Here is a 16,483-nt window from a genome sequence, read left to right on the forward strand (position 1 = left end):
GTAAAATTTATAGGCTTGTTTTAATAGATATATTGAGAAAATGGCTTATTCAAATATAAAAAATAAGAATATATTATTTCATCAAACATTCAATAGATGGTAATTAATAATAAATACTTTTTCATCCCTTTTAAAGTTAAAAAAAATTACATCAAATTGCCCACTATTAAATTTTGGTAATAAAATTGAAATAGATTTATTAAATTTATAATAAATATGCTAAAAAATATGAAAATATGCTTGACTAAATAATCGGTACCAAAACTTTATATTTTTTTTGTTTGAATAATTAATTTTTCTATGAACTTTAATAAAATAACAATTTTCTTTGTATTAAATTTGAAAAGTCTATTACCCATTCATCATTCATTGTTGTTTGTAAAAATTGTTTTTACAAAAGGATGGGATGACCATTTTATTATACATATTAATTTTTTTCTTTTTAATAAAATCATAAAATGTCATAAACATTTAATACAAATATCAATTATTACTCTATCTTTATTATTTATTGGTTTTTTTATAAGTAATCTAAACTAATTTTAAATATTAATTATAATTATATAAATTTATTATTTAAGCATTTTATTTGTCAATTTTTTCAAAAATTTCCCGCAATAATTAATTAAGGCTTATAGGTTTTTTTTGATGTACCACATGCGCATATCCGACTCTATTTATGTTGAATCCATTTGTTTTTCCTTCATCATCATCAAACAAAGATGTCGACTTCTTGTCACGCCACCTTACCGGTAACATTGGATCGGTCATGGCTCGATAGAATTTAACAACGGAGGATAAAGATCTAAGCGGAGATAACTCCAACTCACCAACCGTTAGAAAATCACTTTCATACGTTGTCCCAAGAAACGGGCCCTGGGCTGAAGCTGATACCAATATTTACAGGCCCACTTTCGATTTCCAGTTGAGAAGTGAGCATTTGCCAGGCGTCAGGCGCCACACCAACCGGCCCTAAATCCTAGTTTCAATTTAGGAGCTAACGTGGCAAGAAAAGAGTATTCCACGTGACTCACCCAAAGCTCCCCCAAGTCAAGTAAGTTATCTGATCACCGGGTCTTTTAATCGGAAGGCCAATATCAAATCCATCACAAAGCAAAAGCGCCATCCATTCACTTATAAGAGGCACGCACGCAGCAAATTCAGAGCCCTAGCTCTCTCCTTATTTGCAATTCTTTTGCCCCTGCCAGGAAAGCAATACTCAAAGCCTACGAACAACCTTTCAATTCAGAAACCAAATCCTGAACTCTCCAGAAACTGCTCCGTCTCTCCTCTTCTAGTAAGTTCACAGCCATTGCTTTTTCCTTATCTCTTACGTTTGTTACACTTACGTTCTTAATTGCTTTTGATTAGGGTTTAAGCGCGATAACCGTCGGATTAGGGTTTGTTCTTTATTTTCTTTGTTCAAAATGTATGTTACTAAGTTCTAAGAAATTATTTTAGAATCTCGTGCTAGTTTCAAGTGCATAGGGTTTGCTCTAGTTTACAAATTAAATTTGTTTCTTGATACTAATAGGAAGTGAATTATCAGCTACAATTATAAGTGAAAGAGAGTAAAATTGTAATTATGAGTACGAATTCAGACTCATTGTATGTTTGCTGGGACTTGTGGCCGGTTTTATAATCAACTAGGCATTGACAAGTAATTGGATTAAATGACCGAACATTTTGTGGAGTAACCTGTATATTGAAGTGATGGTATCAGTAGAAGATTGGGTGCAAAATTGTCTGAAGACAAATAAGGTCTGGGGTAATTTTTCAGTATCTCTTTACTTAATATTGTTTTGTTTAGTACTCATACAAAAATAGATTGAACTGATAGCACGAACCATCAAAAGTGATATTATGTACTGGAAATGTAAAAAGAGGAATTTGTTTGTGATGAATTATCTTCTAAATCTTGCAGCTTCTACAGTGGAACTGATAGTCTGTTCATCGGGTATGGGAGACAGTGAGACTCTAGTTGCTGAAACATCTGCTGTCATGAGTTATTCATCTGCAGGCTACACAAACACTAGTTATGCTGGTGCCAGCACAAATTCTGTTCCTGATGCTGGTGCTTTTGCCTCTGGGGCTGCTGGAGATTTTGCTGCCTCTGGTGCTTCAGTGGATGGAACTTATACTGTACCTGCTGCTGGTTCTGGTTTAAGTGATGGGAATGCTTATAATATGGATCCTAATTCTGTTATGCAACAAGTTCCAGCTGCTGGGGCCACCGCCACAAAGGATAATGTTACTGGTTTGGAAAATGCATCCATGGCCCCATCACATGCTGCCAGTTATAGTTCTCTAAATGGCAATGTTAGTGAAACTGGACATGTAACTACAATGGAAAATGGAAATTCTTTAGGTATTGGAAGTGGAGCTCCCAGCGGACAAGGTGTTGTGGATGGATTGGGTATGTCTTTGTCATACTAAACTTCATCTAAGTTTTAGATTTTTTCTAATTTGAAGCCATAGAAACCCACACTGCCTTTGGCTGGAATGTTATTAACCAGTACTTTGGATTGATTATGACAATATTTCTTCCTAATTTAAATTGATATTTTCCCCTTCATATATTTTCTTGGACATCTTGGGTTCATTTTTAGGGGCCAATATCTAGATATAATGGTTTCCTTTTTAACCTCAATTTTCTTGTTTTGGCTTGTTTGGGATTTATTATAGCTGCCTTTTGAACTTGAAATAAGTACTTGGCAACAGTATTCATCTAATAATATCATCTACATGCCACTGATATTGTGGCTACCAGTAATATATGAGTATTTCTTCATTAGAAACTTTATAATTCACAGTTAGTGGTTACTGGTATGTTAATTGACAATTTTTTTAGAAAACATATATTTTTTTCTTCTAAAGTTAAGATTTCTATTGTTAATTTCCCCCCTTTTATTAGTAGTGTCAGCAATGTCAGGTGAAGAAGATCGATTGTGGAGCATTGTGAAGGCTAATTCGTCTGATTTTAATGCATGGACCACTTTACTTGAAGAGACAGAGAAGCTGGCGGAGGTATATTTGTTTAAGAATTGATATTAACAGTTAGTGTTGTTGGCTGTGTATGTTTGTAATTTATTGCAAGAGAAGATCGCACAAGCTATTTGTATGCATATTTTTGTGATGCAATGCAATCTCTATGATAGTCAATTTTGTCTTTTGATATCCATTGTGAGTGTTGAATTGCAAACCTTGAAAGCAGAGAATTAGGTACCTTTTTTTATATGTGATGCATGCATTTAGAGCATGCAATCTCAGCCGTAGTTTTTATTTTTATTTCCTTTCAAGTATATGTTTATTTTCTTTTTGAGTATTTTCAAATTTCTTGTTTCTGATGGCTCTGCTGACTACAGATTAGGTGTGTCTGTAACTTAGAATGGAGGTTAATATCAACTTTCTAACTATTCCTGTACCCTAAGATAATCTTTTTCATATCAAAGAATTATTTTGGGTCTGTCTGTATCCCAAAGGACATCCTGTTTAATATTGAAGAATAATAGAACAATGAATTACTTCTCACTGGAACAGATCCACTGGCTGGTTTTTCCAATTTGCATTGCATGCGGGTAATGGCTGTTTTGCGTTGACCTAATATCATGTGTTTTCTGCAGGATAACATACTGAAGATACGTAGAGTTTATGATGCTTTTTTGGCTGAATTTCCTTTGTGTTATGGTTATTGGAAGAAGTATGCTGATCATGAGGCACGCATGGGGTCCATGGACAAAGTTGTAGAGGTTTATGAACGAGCTGTTCAAGGGGTGACATATTCGGTAGATATTTGGTTGCATTACAGCATATTTGCTATAAACACATATGGAGATCCAGAAACTATCCGAAGGTAATAGTTGTTTATTTTTATATTGCCATTGTTTAACTGCATTGGGAGATGGTGACTGTGTGAATTTTCCAGTCACAAGGATCTGGTGATCTGTTTTGTTGTTTCTAACATCATTTCAGTATTCCTGCAACAGCAATTACACTGGCGGAAAGTTTAGATGGGATTGCACTTTTAAATATTTTTTGGATCATTCTTTTGTTGCAAATTCTTGAACAAGAGGCCCTTTTCATAGTCATATAGTTATTTATGATATTAAAACTCTGTTTGGCCTCTTCATACCTTTCTCTCTTTAATTCCTGAAGGTCTTGTGTTGTAGTCAAGTAGTTATTTTTAAATTATAATTGTCTTCGACTTTGACACTCCGGGGTTCATCATATTGCAAAATGCTGCTGGGAAGATCTCATCCAGTTAAGGGCTAAGATGGCCTGTTTCACTGCTTCATTTCAGACATAGTATGATATTTATCAGGAAGGTAAATGCAGCATTTGGATGTGTCATATGCTGTTAAGAGTGAATTGTTCTCCTTCAACGTTAGTGCAGCTGCTCCATTTTCTGGATGTTTGTGTCAACTGAATATATTTATATATATGTTATAACAATTTTCTTATTACTGATGGTGTTTCAGGCTTTTTGAACGGGGTTTGGCATATGTTGGAACAGATTACCTTTCCTTCCCCCTCTGGGAGAAATACATTGAATATGAGTACATACAGCAGGAGTGGAGTCGTGTTGCCATGATTTACACTAGGATGTTGGAAAATCCGAATCAGCAATTAGATCGGCATTTCAGCAGGTAATTTCTTGTTATGATAGCAATTATTTGTTTGTGTTGTATACTGAGTTATTGTTATATTTATAGTGGATAATTTTTTTTAATATTTTCCATTTTTTTATAATGAAGAGCATGTTTGAAAAGTTGTGGTGTGCTGTAGCTGGTTTTGGAGTTTGATCTTTGTTTTTTTAATTGACTTCTTTATTGGCATGTATGTGTGTCTGCATTCTCCTAATCAGTGTTTGTCTAAAGCATGGGCAAGCAGCTTTGGAATGTCTGAGTTGAGCGAATGGTTTGTGAAATTGTGATTATGAAGTTTATCTTATGATGTCTTGGTGTGGCATGCGTTTCTTTTAAGGTTTGGTGTTTACGGAAATATTTTGTCATATATTTTGGCATATGGTTGAGTATGTGGCTTGTAAGAATATGGTTATAAGGCTCTTGGAAAGTATTACTTCTTAATGGAACTATGTACCAATTGTTTTTAAAGTGGATTGTGTGATATATCTAGTTCCCTGCTTTATTTTATGTTGCTGTATGAGGCCCTTCTGGTTTTTTTTTTTTTTTGAATTTTTTGTAAGTTCATTAAGAAAATTTGGGATGTTATGCCATCATGCATAAGGAATATGCAAATCATTTTGCTTTGATATGTGTTGACTGTTGCTATTTAGATTGAATATTATCATACAGATTTGTTATACCCCTTTAATAAACTTAGTGGTGCAATTTACAGTTTTAAGGAGTTCACTGGAAGTCGACCTTTGTCAGAGTTGAGGATTGCTGAGGAAACAACTGCTGCTACTGATGCTGAAGCAATTTCTGAGGCCATTGATGAAGTAAAAGCAAATGAGGGAGAGGACCAACCTGAAGCAGCTGAGCATTCTTTTAAACCTGTAAGTGCTGGCTTAACAGAAGCAGAGGAGTTGGAGAAGTATATCGCCATTAGAGAAGAGATGTATAAGAAAGCTAAAGAGTTCGATTCTAAGATCATTGGTTTTGAAACAGCTATTAGGAGACCCTATTTTCATGTGAAGCCACTAAGTATTGCGGAGCTTGAGAATTGGCATAATTATCTGGATTTTATAGAAAGAGAAGGAGACTTCAATAAGGTATTTGGGTTTGTTAGCAATCCATCATTGAGAATCTGTGGTTTGTAATTTTTAGTTGTCCGCTTTATTATAAGTTGACTTACAGTTAAGTAATATCTTCTGCATCATATGCTTTATTGGCTAAATCGTTGGGTGAAGCAACTTTTTAAACGGGGAATTTGAACTGAGACTAAAGCATGGGCCTTCAATTTGGTTACTATAAGGCTAAGTACTTCAAACCCTCATTTGTCCATGGACATTTTAGGTTCGTAGTGTGCTGTATAGTAAATTTTATTCTTTTTAAAGTTCCCATGTTATGCATGCAGGTGTGTTCTTGTCTTCCTAACCATCTATCTGTCAGGCAAAGGAGGGTCCCTGTATATGAGGGGCCTCTCTATTCTACTAATGGAGTATTTCTTATGCATATCTCTTTTGTGCTTTACTTCTTTGGTTCTTTTTATGATAGATCATGGTACTTTGTAACCAGTAATGATTCTCTTTGTTTGGTTAGGTGGTGAAGTTATATGAAAGATGTTTAATAGCATGTGCGAATTATCCTGAATACTGGATACGCTATGTGTTGTGCATGGAAGCCAGTGGAAGTATGGATCTGGCAGATAATGCCCTTGCTCGTGCAACTCAAGTCTTTGTCAAGGTATTATATATGAATCTTTAGTTTTTTTTTTTTTTAAATGTTTATCTGTATCACTGCAACATATGATTTATTTTTGGCAGCTTCTGTTCCTGCATGTAATTAAATAATAAATGTTTCTGAGTTAACTTGAACTTTGACTTTTGGCCATGCGATATATTTTTTGCATTGCCATGAAAACGTGTTTGCTTGTTCACATTGATAAAGTTTTTTGCTTGAAAGCATTTTTGAAAAATTAAGATGGGTGATCAAGACACAGATACATGTTAGAACATTTCTGATGAGTATTACTGTAAATTATTGGTCTGAAATGAAATAGTGCTTTGAATCCCTACTTGTAATTTTTTGTATATTGTTTTAGAGAAAAGTGATTTTATGGGAATCTAAAGTTAAATGTCATTGAAAATAAAACCTGAAAAAAATTCATATTCATTCTATTACTAAACTGAAAATTCTCTCTCTTCAAAATATTTGAAATGGTTGTGGAGTGTGGGTTCCTAGTTTAAGAAATAGTTAAGATGTAGTTTGTAACATCAGGTAATATATCTGTTGGAAATGTAGAACCTGAATTAGGAAATGCTGGCAGCAGCCAGAAGAAGAGGATTAGTGGATATGGTGAATGAGAAAGAGCTATTTGCCAATGCTGGTTGTTTTATTTTGCTCTATTTTTTAGTTTAACCCATTTTGCTGATTATCGTGAGCGTTATAAATTAGTATTGGGCACTTTTATTTCTCTTTTATATCTTTTTTATCATTATTATTATTCATTGTTTATTTAATGTGAAGTGATCAGATATTTGTTGGTTCCTAGGGCATCATATACATCAATTGAAGGATAGTTTTGTTCTTTCATTTGAAATTATCTGTGTTTGGGCTGCTTGTGATGGACATTGATGCTCGAAGTTTACTTTTGAACATAACTGCCATAAGAGATTTTGATGCAATATTTTAGGATAATGGTTAACAAATTTCTGTTGCTTCTCTGATTTACTTATGAGAGTTATATGCTTATTACCACAATTTCAACAGAGAGTGCCGGAGATTCACCTATTTGCTGCCCGATTCAAGGAGCAGAATGTGGATATAGATGGTGCTCGAGCAGCTTATCAACTTGTTCATACTGAAATTTCTCCTGGCCTTCTTGAAGCCATTATCAAGCATGCAAACATGGAACATCGGCTGGTAAGTTTATGTAAGCAATATGTTAAGGGATCCTGTTTTGATAAACTTATTGTTTGTGTTAACTTGGTTGTATCTATTGGTTTTGCAGGGCAATCTTGAAGATGCCTTTTCTTTATATGAACAGGCTATTGCCATTGAGAAGGGAAAAGAACATTCACAAACATTACCAATGTTGTATGCACAGTACTCTCGTTTTGTCTGCTTGGTAGGTTGGCTTACGAGATTACTTTCACATGTGCTTATTGTTGTCAGAGTGTTGCTTATTTTAGGATATGATGACCACTATAGTGTACATTGTTGGGTCATCTATTTGTGACTATGCAGAGTTAACTCAATGACTACGTCTAATTGTTTTTCAATTTGAAGGAAAATTATAAGTTTTCCTATAATATAAAGTATACAGTCTGAAATTTCTTGTCAAAGTATTCAATCTAGCCTGCTACACTTAGTAGTTAGGCCTAGCATTTGTGAATTGATTTGCTGATGATTGCCCTTGTCATTCATTTTTTGTGTTTTAGTTCTCCCAACTTGCATTTTCCTTTCTTTTGGACAGTTCAGTTGTATAATTGTTCCTTAACATTTTGTTACCTTCGTCACAGAAAATTAACTCTTGTCAATTTTTGGATTATTTTTGCAGCTAAGTGTTTGGAAGAGCCTAAATAGTCCATTTTAATAAGACATTCAGTAGAAATCATGAAGTATGAAGTAATCCAACACATTAGGTTTAGGGTTGAAGAGTTTGTTGGGTCATCCCTCTGTGTTCTGTTTCTCTTTAATGTACTAATTAAAAAATATTATCGTAATTATTCTTGAGATTTATGATGTCTGTTCGCAATTTGTTTTTGATAGTTTACTAGAGTTTTTATTGCTTGCTCTTGTCTATTGGTAGGTTTCTGGAAACGCAGAGAAGGCTCGGGAAATTCTTGTCAACTCACTTGAGCATGTACAACTATCAAAACCACTTCTTGAGGTTTGCACACTTGTACCCTTTCTCTCAGATGCACACATACGGATGGGTTATACTCTTTTTCATTTTCTTTCATTGTGTAGCCCAATATTTTTTGGTTCATCATCATGCAGGCATTGATTCATTTTGAGTCAATTCAGTCTCCACCAAGGCAATTTGATTATTTGGAGTCATTAGTTGACAAGTTTATTGTGCCCAATCCTGATACCTCCAACACTGCAAGTGCTGCTGAGAGGGAAGAGCTATCTTGCATTTTTGTGGAGGTAATACATAAAATTTCTTTAAAAAGAACATGTGTGATTGAAACACTCATTTGTTTGCAAATGATCTAGCAGTTTCTCGGTCTCTTTGGAGATTCACAGTCCATCAAGAGGGCTGAAGACCGGCACGCAAAATTGTTCTTACCTCATAGGAGTATGTCAGAGTTAAAAAAACGTCATGCTGAGGATTTCTTGGCTTCAGAGAGGGCAAAGATGGCCAAATCATATTCTGGTGCTCCGTCCCCTGCCCATTCTTTGATTGGTGCTTATCCAAGTGCTCAAAATCCTTGGACTGCTGGTTATGGTGTGCAGCCCCAAGCTTGGCCACCAGCTACACAAGCACAGGCACAGCAATACCCTGCCTATGGTCAACAGGTAATTTGCCACTTAAAGGACTCATTAAAAGTAGTTTGGGATGGTTATATAATGCATGGTTGTTTTTTATGTTTAGAGGAGGATATTTTTAAACGTTTGAGCACTGCATCTCTTGGAGTTGCAGGCTCAAAGGGCTGCATGAGGGTCTGTAGATATGACAATTTAAAACTAGTTTCCATTTGTTCACATCTTTACACGAATGTTGCTATATAATACACGATGCGTGTTTCATCTCTTAACAGCAAGTTTTCACTTGTAGCAGGCTGCATACGGTGTATATAGTGGTTATGGAAGTAGTTATGCTACTCCTCAAATACCAACATCAGCACCACAAACTGCTGCTTATGGTGCTTATCCTCCTACTTATCCCGTTCAGGTATGAAATGCTCCTGCTGCAATGGTAGTTCTGGATGGTTCAAAACATAGCAGTGTTTATTTCCTGTTATATTTCCCAGTTCAATTTTCTGCATTTGTTCTTTCATGGAATGAAATCTTTCATTCTCATATTCTGAGTACCTTGTGATATCTTGCCTCTATTAATAGGGAATATTGGATGTTCTCTGGACCTGCATAAAGTTGTTACTTATGTTTTGTGTTGATGATGTTTGGACATCATCTTGTTTTCATTGCTTTTCTAGTTCTATTATTTCTTTTAGGTTTTGCTGCTGTACTTCGACTTTTTTTTTTTAAATTTCTCTTTCACCATTTCTGTGACCATTCATAAAAATTGGAGTACCTCACTGGTAAGGGAACACGGGTATTCGCTTGATAGCTGCCTAGGACAGTGGACCATATAAGGTTAGCAGCTATTAGGAGCGACCAGTGCATCCCAGAGTCGTAAACTTCTTGTCATCTTAGAAATTTGTTGAACCATGTAACTGATGGTAGGGCACTCTTAACATTGATTTAGTCATATGAAATGAGTTATACTATGCAGAATTTGTGTAGGCCCAAATCTTTTTCTTTAGAGCTGATCTTAGTCGTCTGATTGTATTTTCAGTCTGCCTTTCCCCAACAAAGTTATGCACAGCCAACAGCAGCAGCAGCAACAGTAGCTCCAGCCCAGCAACCTGCAGCCACTGCCGCAGTCCCACAGGCCTATTATGGAAGTTATTATTAAGAGCTAAGCTAGATTTGTACCATACACCCTTTGCTGTCCTGAAGCCCCTTTTTAATTTAATGTATTTTCAATGCTTTTGTGTAGGCTTGACCATACCTGTAACTTTGATTCCTAAAACGTAGGATGATGTAGCCAGAAAAGACCAGAGGAGAGGGGAGGATGGAGAGTGCTATTATTTTTGACACTGGTCTTTAGGTAACTTCTTAGAAGTGTAAACATGCTACTATGTATTTTAGGTAACTGGCCCTTTTTTTTTTTTCTGAAAACTGATTATTCAGCAGTTTTACTTTTTGGCTGATGAAGTATACTACGCAGAATTTGTCTAGTCTCAGGTCTTTTGCCCTCATGGAAATAGTTTGTGCCTCGTCAATTTTACCATTGAATTAAGTATTGGGCTAGACTTAAATGTTCAATTCCTACTCGTTATACAGAGTGGAAATTAAATCTAGCATAACATGTCATAATAATTCAAATGAATGAATTACACCATATAATTTAATACCACAATTGATTCTTATCTATTCCCATCATAACAATTGCAAACATATCAGTCAAACCAATCCAAAACAATTGCAATGTACCTAATTCATTTTAAAATCGTTCTCTATTGAAAATTCTTTTATGTTTGCGACTTGGCCTAAACCGATCTGTAAACTTTGGAATCAATGGCCGATGAGTTTATTAAACCAACTATTGATAACGGCGTCTCACACTAGTATTGTAAAATAATCTCATTTTAATGAAATGCATGTGCCCTTTGACTTTTCGGTCTCCCTTGAATGTATGACGTGCATTGAAGAGTTCAATGAACTTTCTGTCACATCAACATTTTTAAAATAAAGAAAAACTTACTTTTAGTGGTGACAGATTTTCGGTAATAGAAGAGGCTATAAAAAGTAATTTAATTATAATAAATTTACATGTATAATTCTTTTATAAATAAATATATATTATTATATAATTAAGTATTATTTTATTTTTAATTTAAAATTATTTAATCATATAATGATATATCATTATTTTGTGTATAAAGTTTTATCTATTATTTGTGTATATAATATTATTTATTATATTATAATCTCAATCTTAAATATTAAAAAATTATTATGATAATATTAATTTTATTATAATTATTTCTTATTTATTAAATTTTTTAAATTAACATACTCTTATTTTAAAATAATTATACTTAAAATATTTAAATAAAATAATATCTTAATATTATTTTATTATATCTAATTAAATATAATAATTATTTATATTTATTAAATTTTATCAAATATTATAAATAATTTATCTACATCATCTTTAAAGTGATAATATTTTACTTTTGGTTATTTAAAAATTACTTGAAACCAAAGGTGCCCTCGGTAAAAACCACCTTTTTTGAAACATTTTAAAAAATAGTACTCATACATGGACCAAAGTCCCCATTAACAAAAGAATTCTCAACAACATTTGAAAACATGTACTTTTAAATATGAATAATTCTATATGTACCCAAAATTAATACCCAAAATGATACCCACTGATGTGGCAGCCAACGTGACAGATGCCATTTCATGTCCCATGTTGACAACTTACCACATCAGCTGAAAAAAGAATAACAAAAAAATTAATGAAATGTCCCTTTTTTTATAAAATAAAGATATGACACAATCTATTAAATTTTTTGAAGAAAATTTTTCCTCTTATGTGGTAAATTGCTAATGTGGCAGATGAGATGTCATCTGCCATGTTGGCTGCCACATCAATGGGTATGATTTTGTATACCAAGCTTGGGTACATGTAGCTTTGCTCTTTAAATATTATGTATTATCTTCTTATTTATACAAAATAATATAAAATTATGATTGATGATGTAATTATTATTATTATTATTTGATTTTACTCAATCAAAGGATTTTAATTATTAAATTAAATTATATAAATAAATTATAAAATTATATATTATAATATAATAAAAATAATTTTGAATTTAAATATAAATACTCAAATATTGGATTGACGACACTGAGATCAAACAACTCCAATTGACATTTCGGTCATCCATTTAACTTTTCTACTTTCTCACAATAGGTAACTTTCAGATTCAGCTAATCAGAGTACATAATCTTAAAACCCCCTAAAAAGAAAAACAAATGAGAAATCCTAAGAGAAAATTCAGTCCAGTGTCGCCCACTGAGAGTTTGATAATTTTCAGATCAGACTGCTGTTTTTTAATTTTCCAAAAATAGACCGCCTGATGGGCGGCTAGGATTTAGTGCAGCCATCCCAGTAATTTATAATTATTATTATTTACCAATCAAACACTCACACACGGTCACACATCTATATCCAAATCCCAAACCCCCTTTCTTGAATCTTGGTCTTTCTCTTTTTATTCCTTCTCAAAACCCTTCTCTTTTCCCTAACATCAATTCCGCCAAGCATAAGACGATGATATAAGCTTTTACTCATAAACCCTGCTTTTAGATTAGGGTTTTGAAGCACTTAACTTCTCTGTGGATCTGTGATCGATCATTATCAAGAGGGTTTTAAGGGATTCCCTTCATTGCATGCTACCTTTTGTTCTCAACTGACAAATAATGGCTTCTTCATATCCAGGACCAATTCAGGTCATTCAATCGAATAACCAATTGCATATTTAACCCTATAATTAATTGCATATTCAATCCTATAACCAATTGCATCTCTCTTGTTTTCATAGATGTAAAGGAAAAGCTTTTTGCTTTCTTTTTTCTTGTTAATGATTGTTTGGAATGTTTCAGGTTGGCTCCTACTTTGTGGGGCAATACTATCAGGTACTTCAGCAACAGCCTGATCTGGTTCACCAATTCTACTCCGATGCCAGCTCCATGATTCGGATTGACGGAGATTCGGCTGACTCTGCTTCTTCAATGCTGGTTAGTAGTTTTACTCTTTGTGTATTTTTTATTTTTTTTTTGTTAAGTTGTAATTTGCAACTATGTTACCTGTTGTTTTGAATTTGTTTAGTGCTCCCTTTTGTTCTTTGTATTTCTTTGGTAAATAGCTGGTGGGTTAATTTCTTTTGATATTTGGGTTGGTTTTCTTGATTATTACATATTTATTAATATGAATAAGAAAGGTTGGTGTTATGTGTTATATACAATGATTTTATATATTAATTTTTGTGAATGGTCAAAACTTTTAATTCAGTGGTTTGAACTGTGCATCTGTTATTATCAAATGTTGCTTAATATATCAACCTGCCATATTTTATGGATTCTTTCTTTCTATTAATTGAATGAAGTTGTTCCTTAAGCGATGTATTTAGATTTTTCTGTTTGTTTTTTTTCCTTGTTTCTTACATTTATCATTTTCTGTAGCAAATTTATTCACTTGTGATGTCACTAAATTTTACTGCAATCGAGATCAAGACAATCAATTCTCTCGGTTCTTGGAATGGTGGAGTTATGGTTATGGTTACAGGTTCAGTCAAAACCAAAGATTTCAGCGGCAGAAGGAAGTTTGTGCAGACCTTTTTCCTTGCCCCTCAGGAGAAAGGTTACTTTGTTCTCAATGATATTTTTCACTTCATCGACGAGGAAACAATTTACCAACATCCTGCTCCTGCACTGTCAGAAAGCAAATTTGATGCTCAATTAGATGCTTCTAGCCCTCTCCCTGAGCAGCCAGGTATAAATAGGAAATCTTTTACTGGAATCAAACAGTTCCAATATCTGATGTTAAAGGATATATGTAACTTATTTTAACTTTTAACTAAGCTTATAGATTTTCTTCAATCATATTGTGGAACTTTTGTTTGATTAAACTTTGCAAATTGTTCACTATTGTCTAACAGTTACCTAATATCAGCTTAAGACTTGAGAGAATTAAGTTTTATAGTGATTTTTCTAACTCATTGGGTTTTGCAGTTTCCAATTATGATTTGGAAGAAGAGGCCAGGGAATATGTGAACTCGGTTCATATAGAAGATGAGCCAACTGACCAGTACAATCTCATAGAGCCTCAGCAGCAAGAAGACCCTGAAGCCGAAATTGTTGTGGAGGAAAATCCTGTGGAGGAAACTTCTGCCCTGTATCAAACTGATTTGAATAATTTTCAGGCCCCTCCAGTAGCTGCAGTTGATGAATCTGTGGGCGAGCTTGCAAAGAAAACCTATGCTTCCATTGTATGTGCAATTTCTGCTGTCTTTCCGTCATCCTCTTTCTTTTTGTGTGGATATAAGTTCTCAGATGTCTGTGCATGCATTTAGGCATTTACCTCTGCATGTATCTTCAAATGGTTTAAACTAACAACACCAAGAGATTGTCAACCACTTTTATCCATTATTTGTGAGAAAAAAATCCTGTTAAACTATGATGACAACAAGTCTATGCTTGTGAGTGGGAAAGTATAGTCATGTCTAGAGATAGATTAACCATTCTTAGTGGGGGCATGATCATGATTCATTCATGAGTGGAGATACAAATCTTGTAATAGTTTACAAGAACATAATTTGCTTGGGAAGGTGGTATACAACATTTTTTATTTGCTCTGATTAATTGGTGAAAACCATTTTTAGGTGTATGAGTTGGACTAATTATGATTTTTTTCCCTTTATGGTGAAAATACTGTAGTTACGAGTAGCTAAGAACCCGTATGTATCATCAGTTGCTACTCAACCATCGTTCAACAAAAGTGCCCCAACTACATCAGACTCTAATAATGCCCAACAGCCTGTATCTCAGCAGTCAAATCATGCATCTTCCTACGTGCCTGAATCTGGATCTTTGTCATATGTGCCTGAATCTGGATTTGATGCAGCAGATGAAAGCTTTACCATTGAAGAAGGTAACATATTCTCTGCAAAGGATGCATTGCTTGATATGAGAAATATCTTTGGTATGGATCATCAACTATTTAATGTGAGCCATTGTGCATGATAGTTTCACATGTCTTCTCTGTCTGATTAATTAAAAAGGCAATCTTATTGCTTTTAATTAGTTTTTAGAAGTTTGTTGTCTATGTGTGAGACACATTCAAAATTGTTGAATTCATTGAATGTGGTAAGGGTTTTGATGTTATTGCTTAGCAGAGTCATATTGATTCTAGAATATTTATCTTTACAGGTGAAGTAAAATCTGTCTATGTGAGAAACTTGCCTTCTACTATCACTGCTGCTGAAATTGAGCAGGAGTTTAAGAACTTTGGCAGAATCAAACCTGATGGTGTGTTTGTTAGAAACCGTAAGGTGTGTTCCTTTCCATCACACAAAAATTCTCTCTTTAAGTGAGGAAAAGGGCTAATTTAACATTTATTACACAGGATGTTGTTGGTGTCTGCTATGCATTTGTTGAGTTTGAGGACATTTCTTCTGTTCAAATTGCTATCCAGGTTTGTTCTAGTTATTATGAAATTTCATTTCTTTATGCTGGAAACGTGAGCATATCATGCTATTTGTGTGCGTGCTAGGCCACGGGAAGCCTCAAAAAATTTATATAAATCATCTGCTGTGACGAATTACTCATAACAAATCTGCTGGAAATCTCTGTGTTATTTGTGGATTCTGCAATACTTGCCTGACTAATTTGTGTTCTTTCTGTAGGCATCTCCTATACAGTTGGCTGGAAGACAAATCTACATTGAGGAGCGAAGACCAAACAGCAGCAGTACCTCTCGAGGAGGAAGTATGTAGTTCACTTTTTTCTCTTTTCATGCTTCAGAGTGGCCAAATTTTTATTTATTTCTTGAACTGTCATCCAAATTTGATTGACCAGGAAGAGGAAGAGGCAGAAGCAGCTACCAAACAGAGACCTCTAGGAGTGGGCGCTATGGTGGCCGTGGTTTGGGCAGGGGAAGTACCCAAGATGGTGGTGACTACAACAGACTGAGAGGCAATGGTTTCTATTAGAAAGTTTCACAATGAAAGCTGGGATGCTGGGAGACAAATATTAACAGCAAAATTGTTAGAGGTATTCCTCATAGGTTTTTTGATCTGAGGGTGGCTGAGGTTTGCTGATTTGTGGTTCAAAATTTTCTTGGATTCATGAGAAATATAAATGGAACTTTATGGGGTGTGCCATTGTGTGATGCAAGTGTGGAGGTACTTTTCTTTTGCCGTTTCTATTGTTTCAGAATATGTTTATTCCCCCCTTGAATGATTTTTATCATGCATATTCAGGTGGGATATTTTTGGGACGTTGTGTCTTCTTTCGCAGGAAATGTGATGGGCTATTTTCGTATATCA

The 16,483-nt window shown here is 34.3% G+C and overlaps 2 protein-coding genes across 10 annotated transcripts; both read left to right on the forward strand.

Moving 5' to 3' along the window:
- The first annotated feature begins 1,142 nt into the window (after positions 1–1,142).
- LOC123215784 (pre-mRNA-processing factor 39-like) lies at positions 1,143–10,594 on the forward strand. Of its 9 annotated transcripts, XM_044636017.1 has the most exons (16): positions 1,170–1,297; positions 1,651–1,761; positions 1,925–2,416; positions 2,915–3,027; positions 3,624–3,853; positions 4,479–4,646; positions 5,359–5,734; positions 6,040–6,123; positions 6,225–6,368; positions 7,395–7,547; positions 7,636–7,752; positions 8,437–8,517; positions 8,628–8,777; positions 8,850–9,149; positions 9,409–9,525; positions 10,150–10,594. In XM_044636017.1, exons 3-16 carry the CDS (start codon positions 1,960–1,962, stop codon positions 10,267–10,269), a joined length of 2,610 nt encoding a protein of 869 aa, XP_044491952.1. In that variant the 5' UTR covers positions 1,170–1,297; positions 1,651–1,761; positions 1,925–1,959; the 3' UTR covers positions 10,270–10,594. The 9 variants fall into 9 exon arrangements, with proteins under 9 accessions (XP_044491951.1, XP_044491954.1, XP_044491956.1 ...); XM_044636016.1 differs by lacking the exon at positions 1,651–1,761 and having other exon boundaries at positions 1,143–1,297; XM_044636019.1 differs by lacking the exon at positions 1,651–1,761 and having other exon boundaries at positions 1,143–1,297; positions 2,918–3,027.
- A 1,987-nt stretch (positions 10,595–12,581) lies between these two features.
- Positions 12,582–16,478, forward strand: LOC123216004 (nuclear transport factor 2). Its single transcript, XM_044636346.1, has 9 exons — positions 12,582–12,887; positions 13,041–13,175; positions 13,620–13,929; positions 14,169–14,425; positions 14,874–15,087; positions 15,366–15,487; positions 15,562–15,630; positions 15,842–15,923; positions 16,014–16,478. Exons 1-9 carry the CDS (start codon positions 12,858–12,860, stop codon positions 16,145–16,147), a joined length of 1,353 nt encoding a protein of 450 aa, XP_044492281.1. The 5' UTR covers positions 12,582–12,857; the 3' UTR covers positions 16,148–16,478.
- Positions 16,479–16,483: the final 5 nt, after the last annotated feature.

Source organism: Mangifera indica, chromosome 5, assembly GCF_011075055.1.
Source record: "Mangifera indica cultivar Alphonso chromosome 5, CATAS_Mindica_2.1, whole genome shotgun sequence".
Lineage (NCBI taxonomy): Eukaryota > Viridiplantae > Streptophyta > Magnoliopsida > Sapindales > Anacardiaceae > Mangifera > Mangifera indica.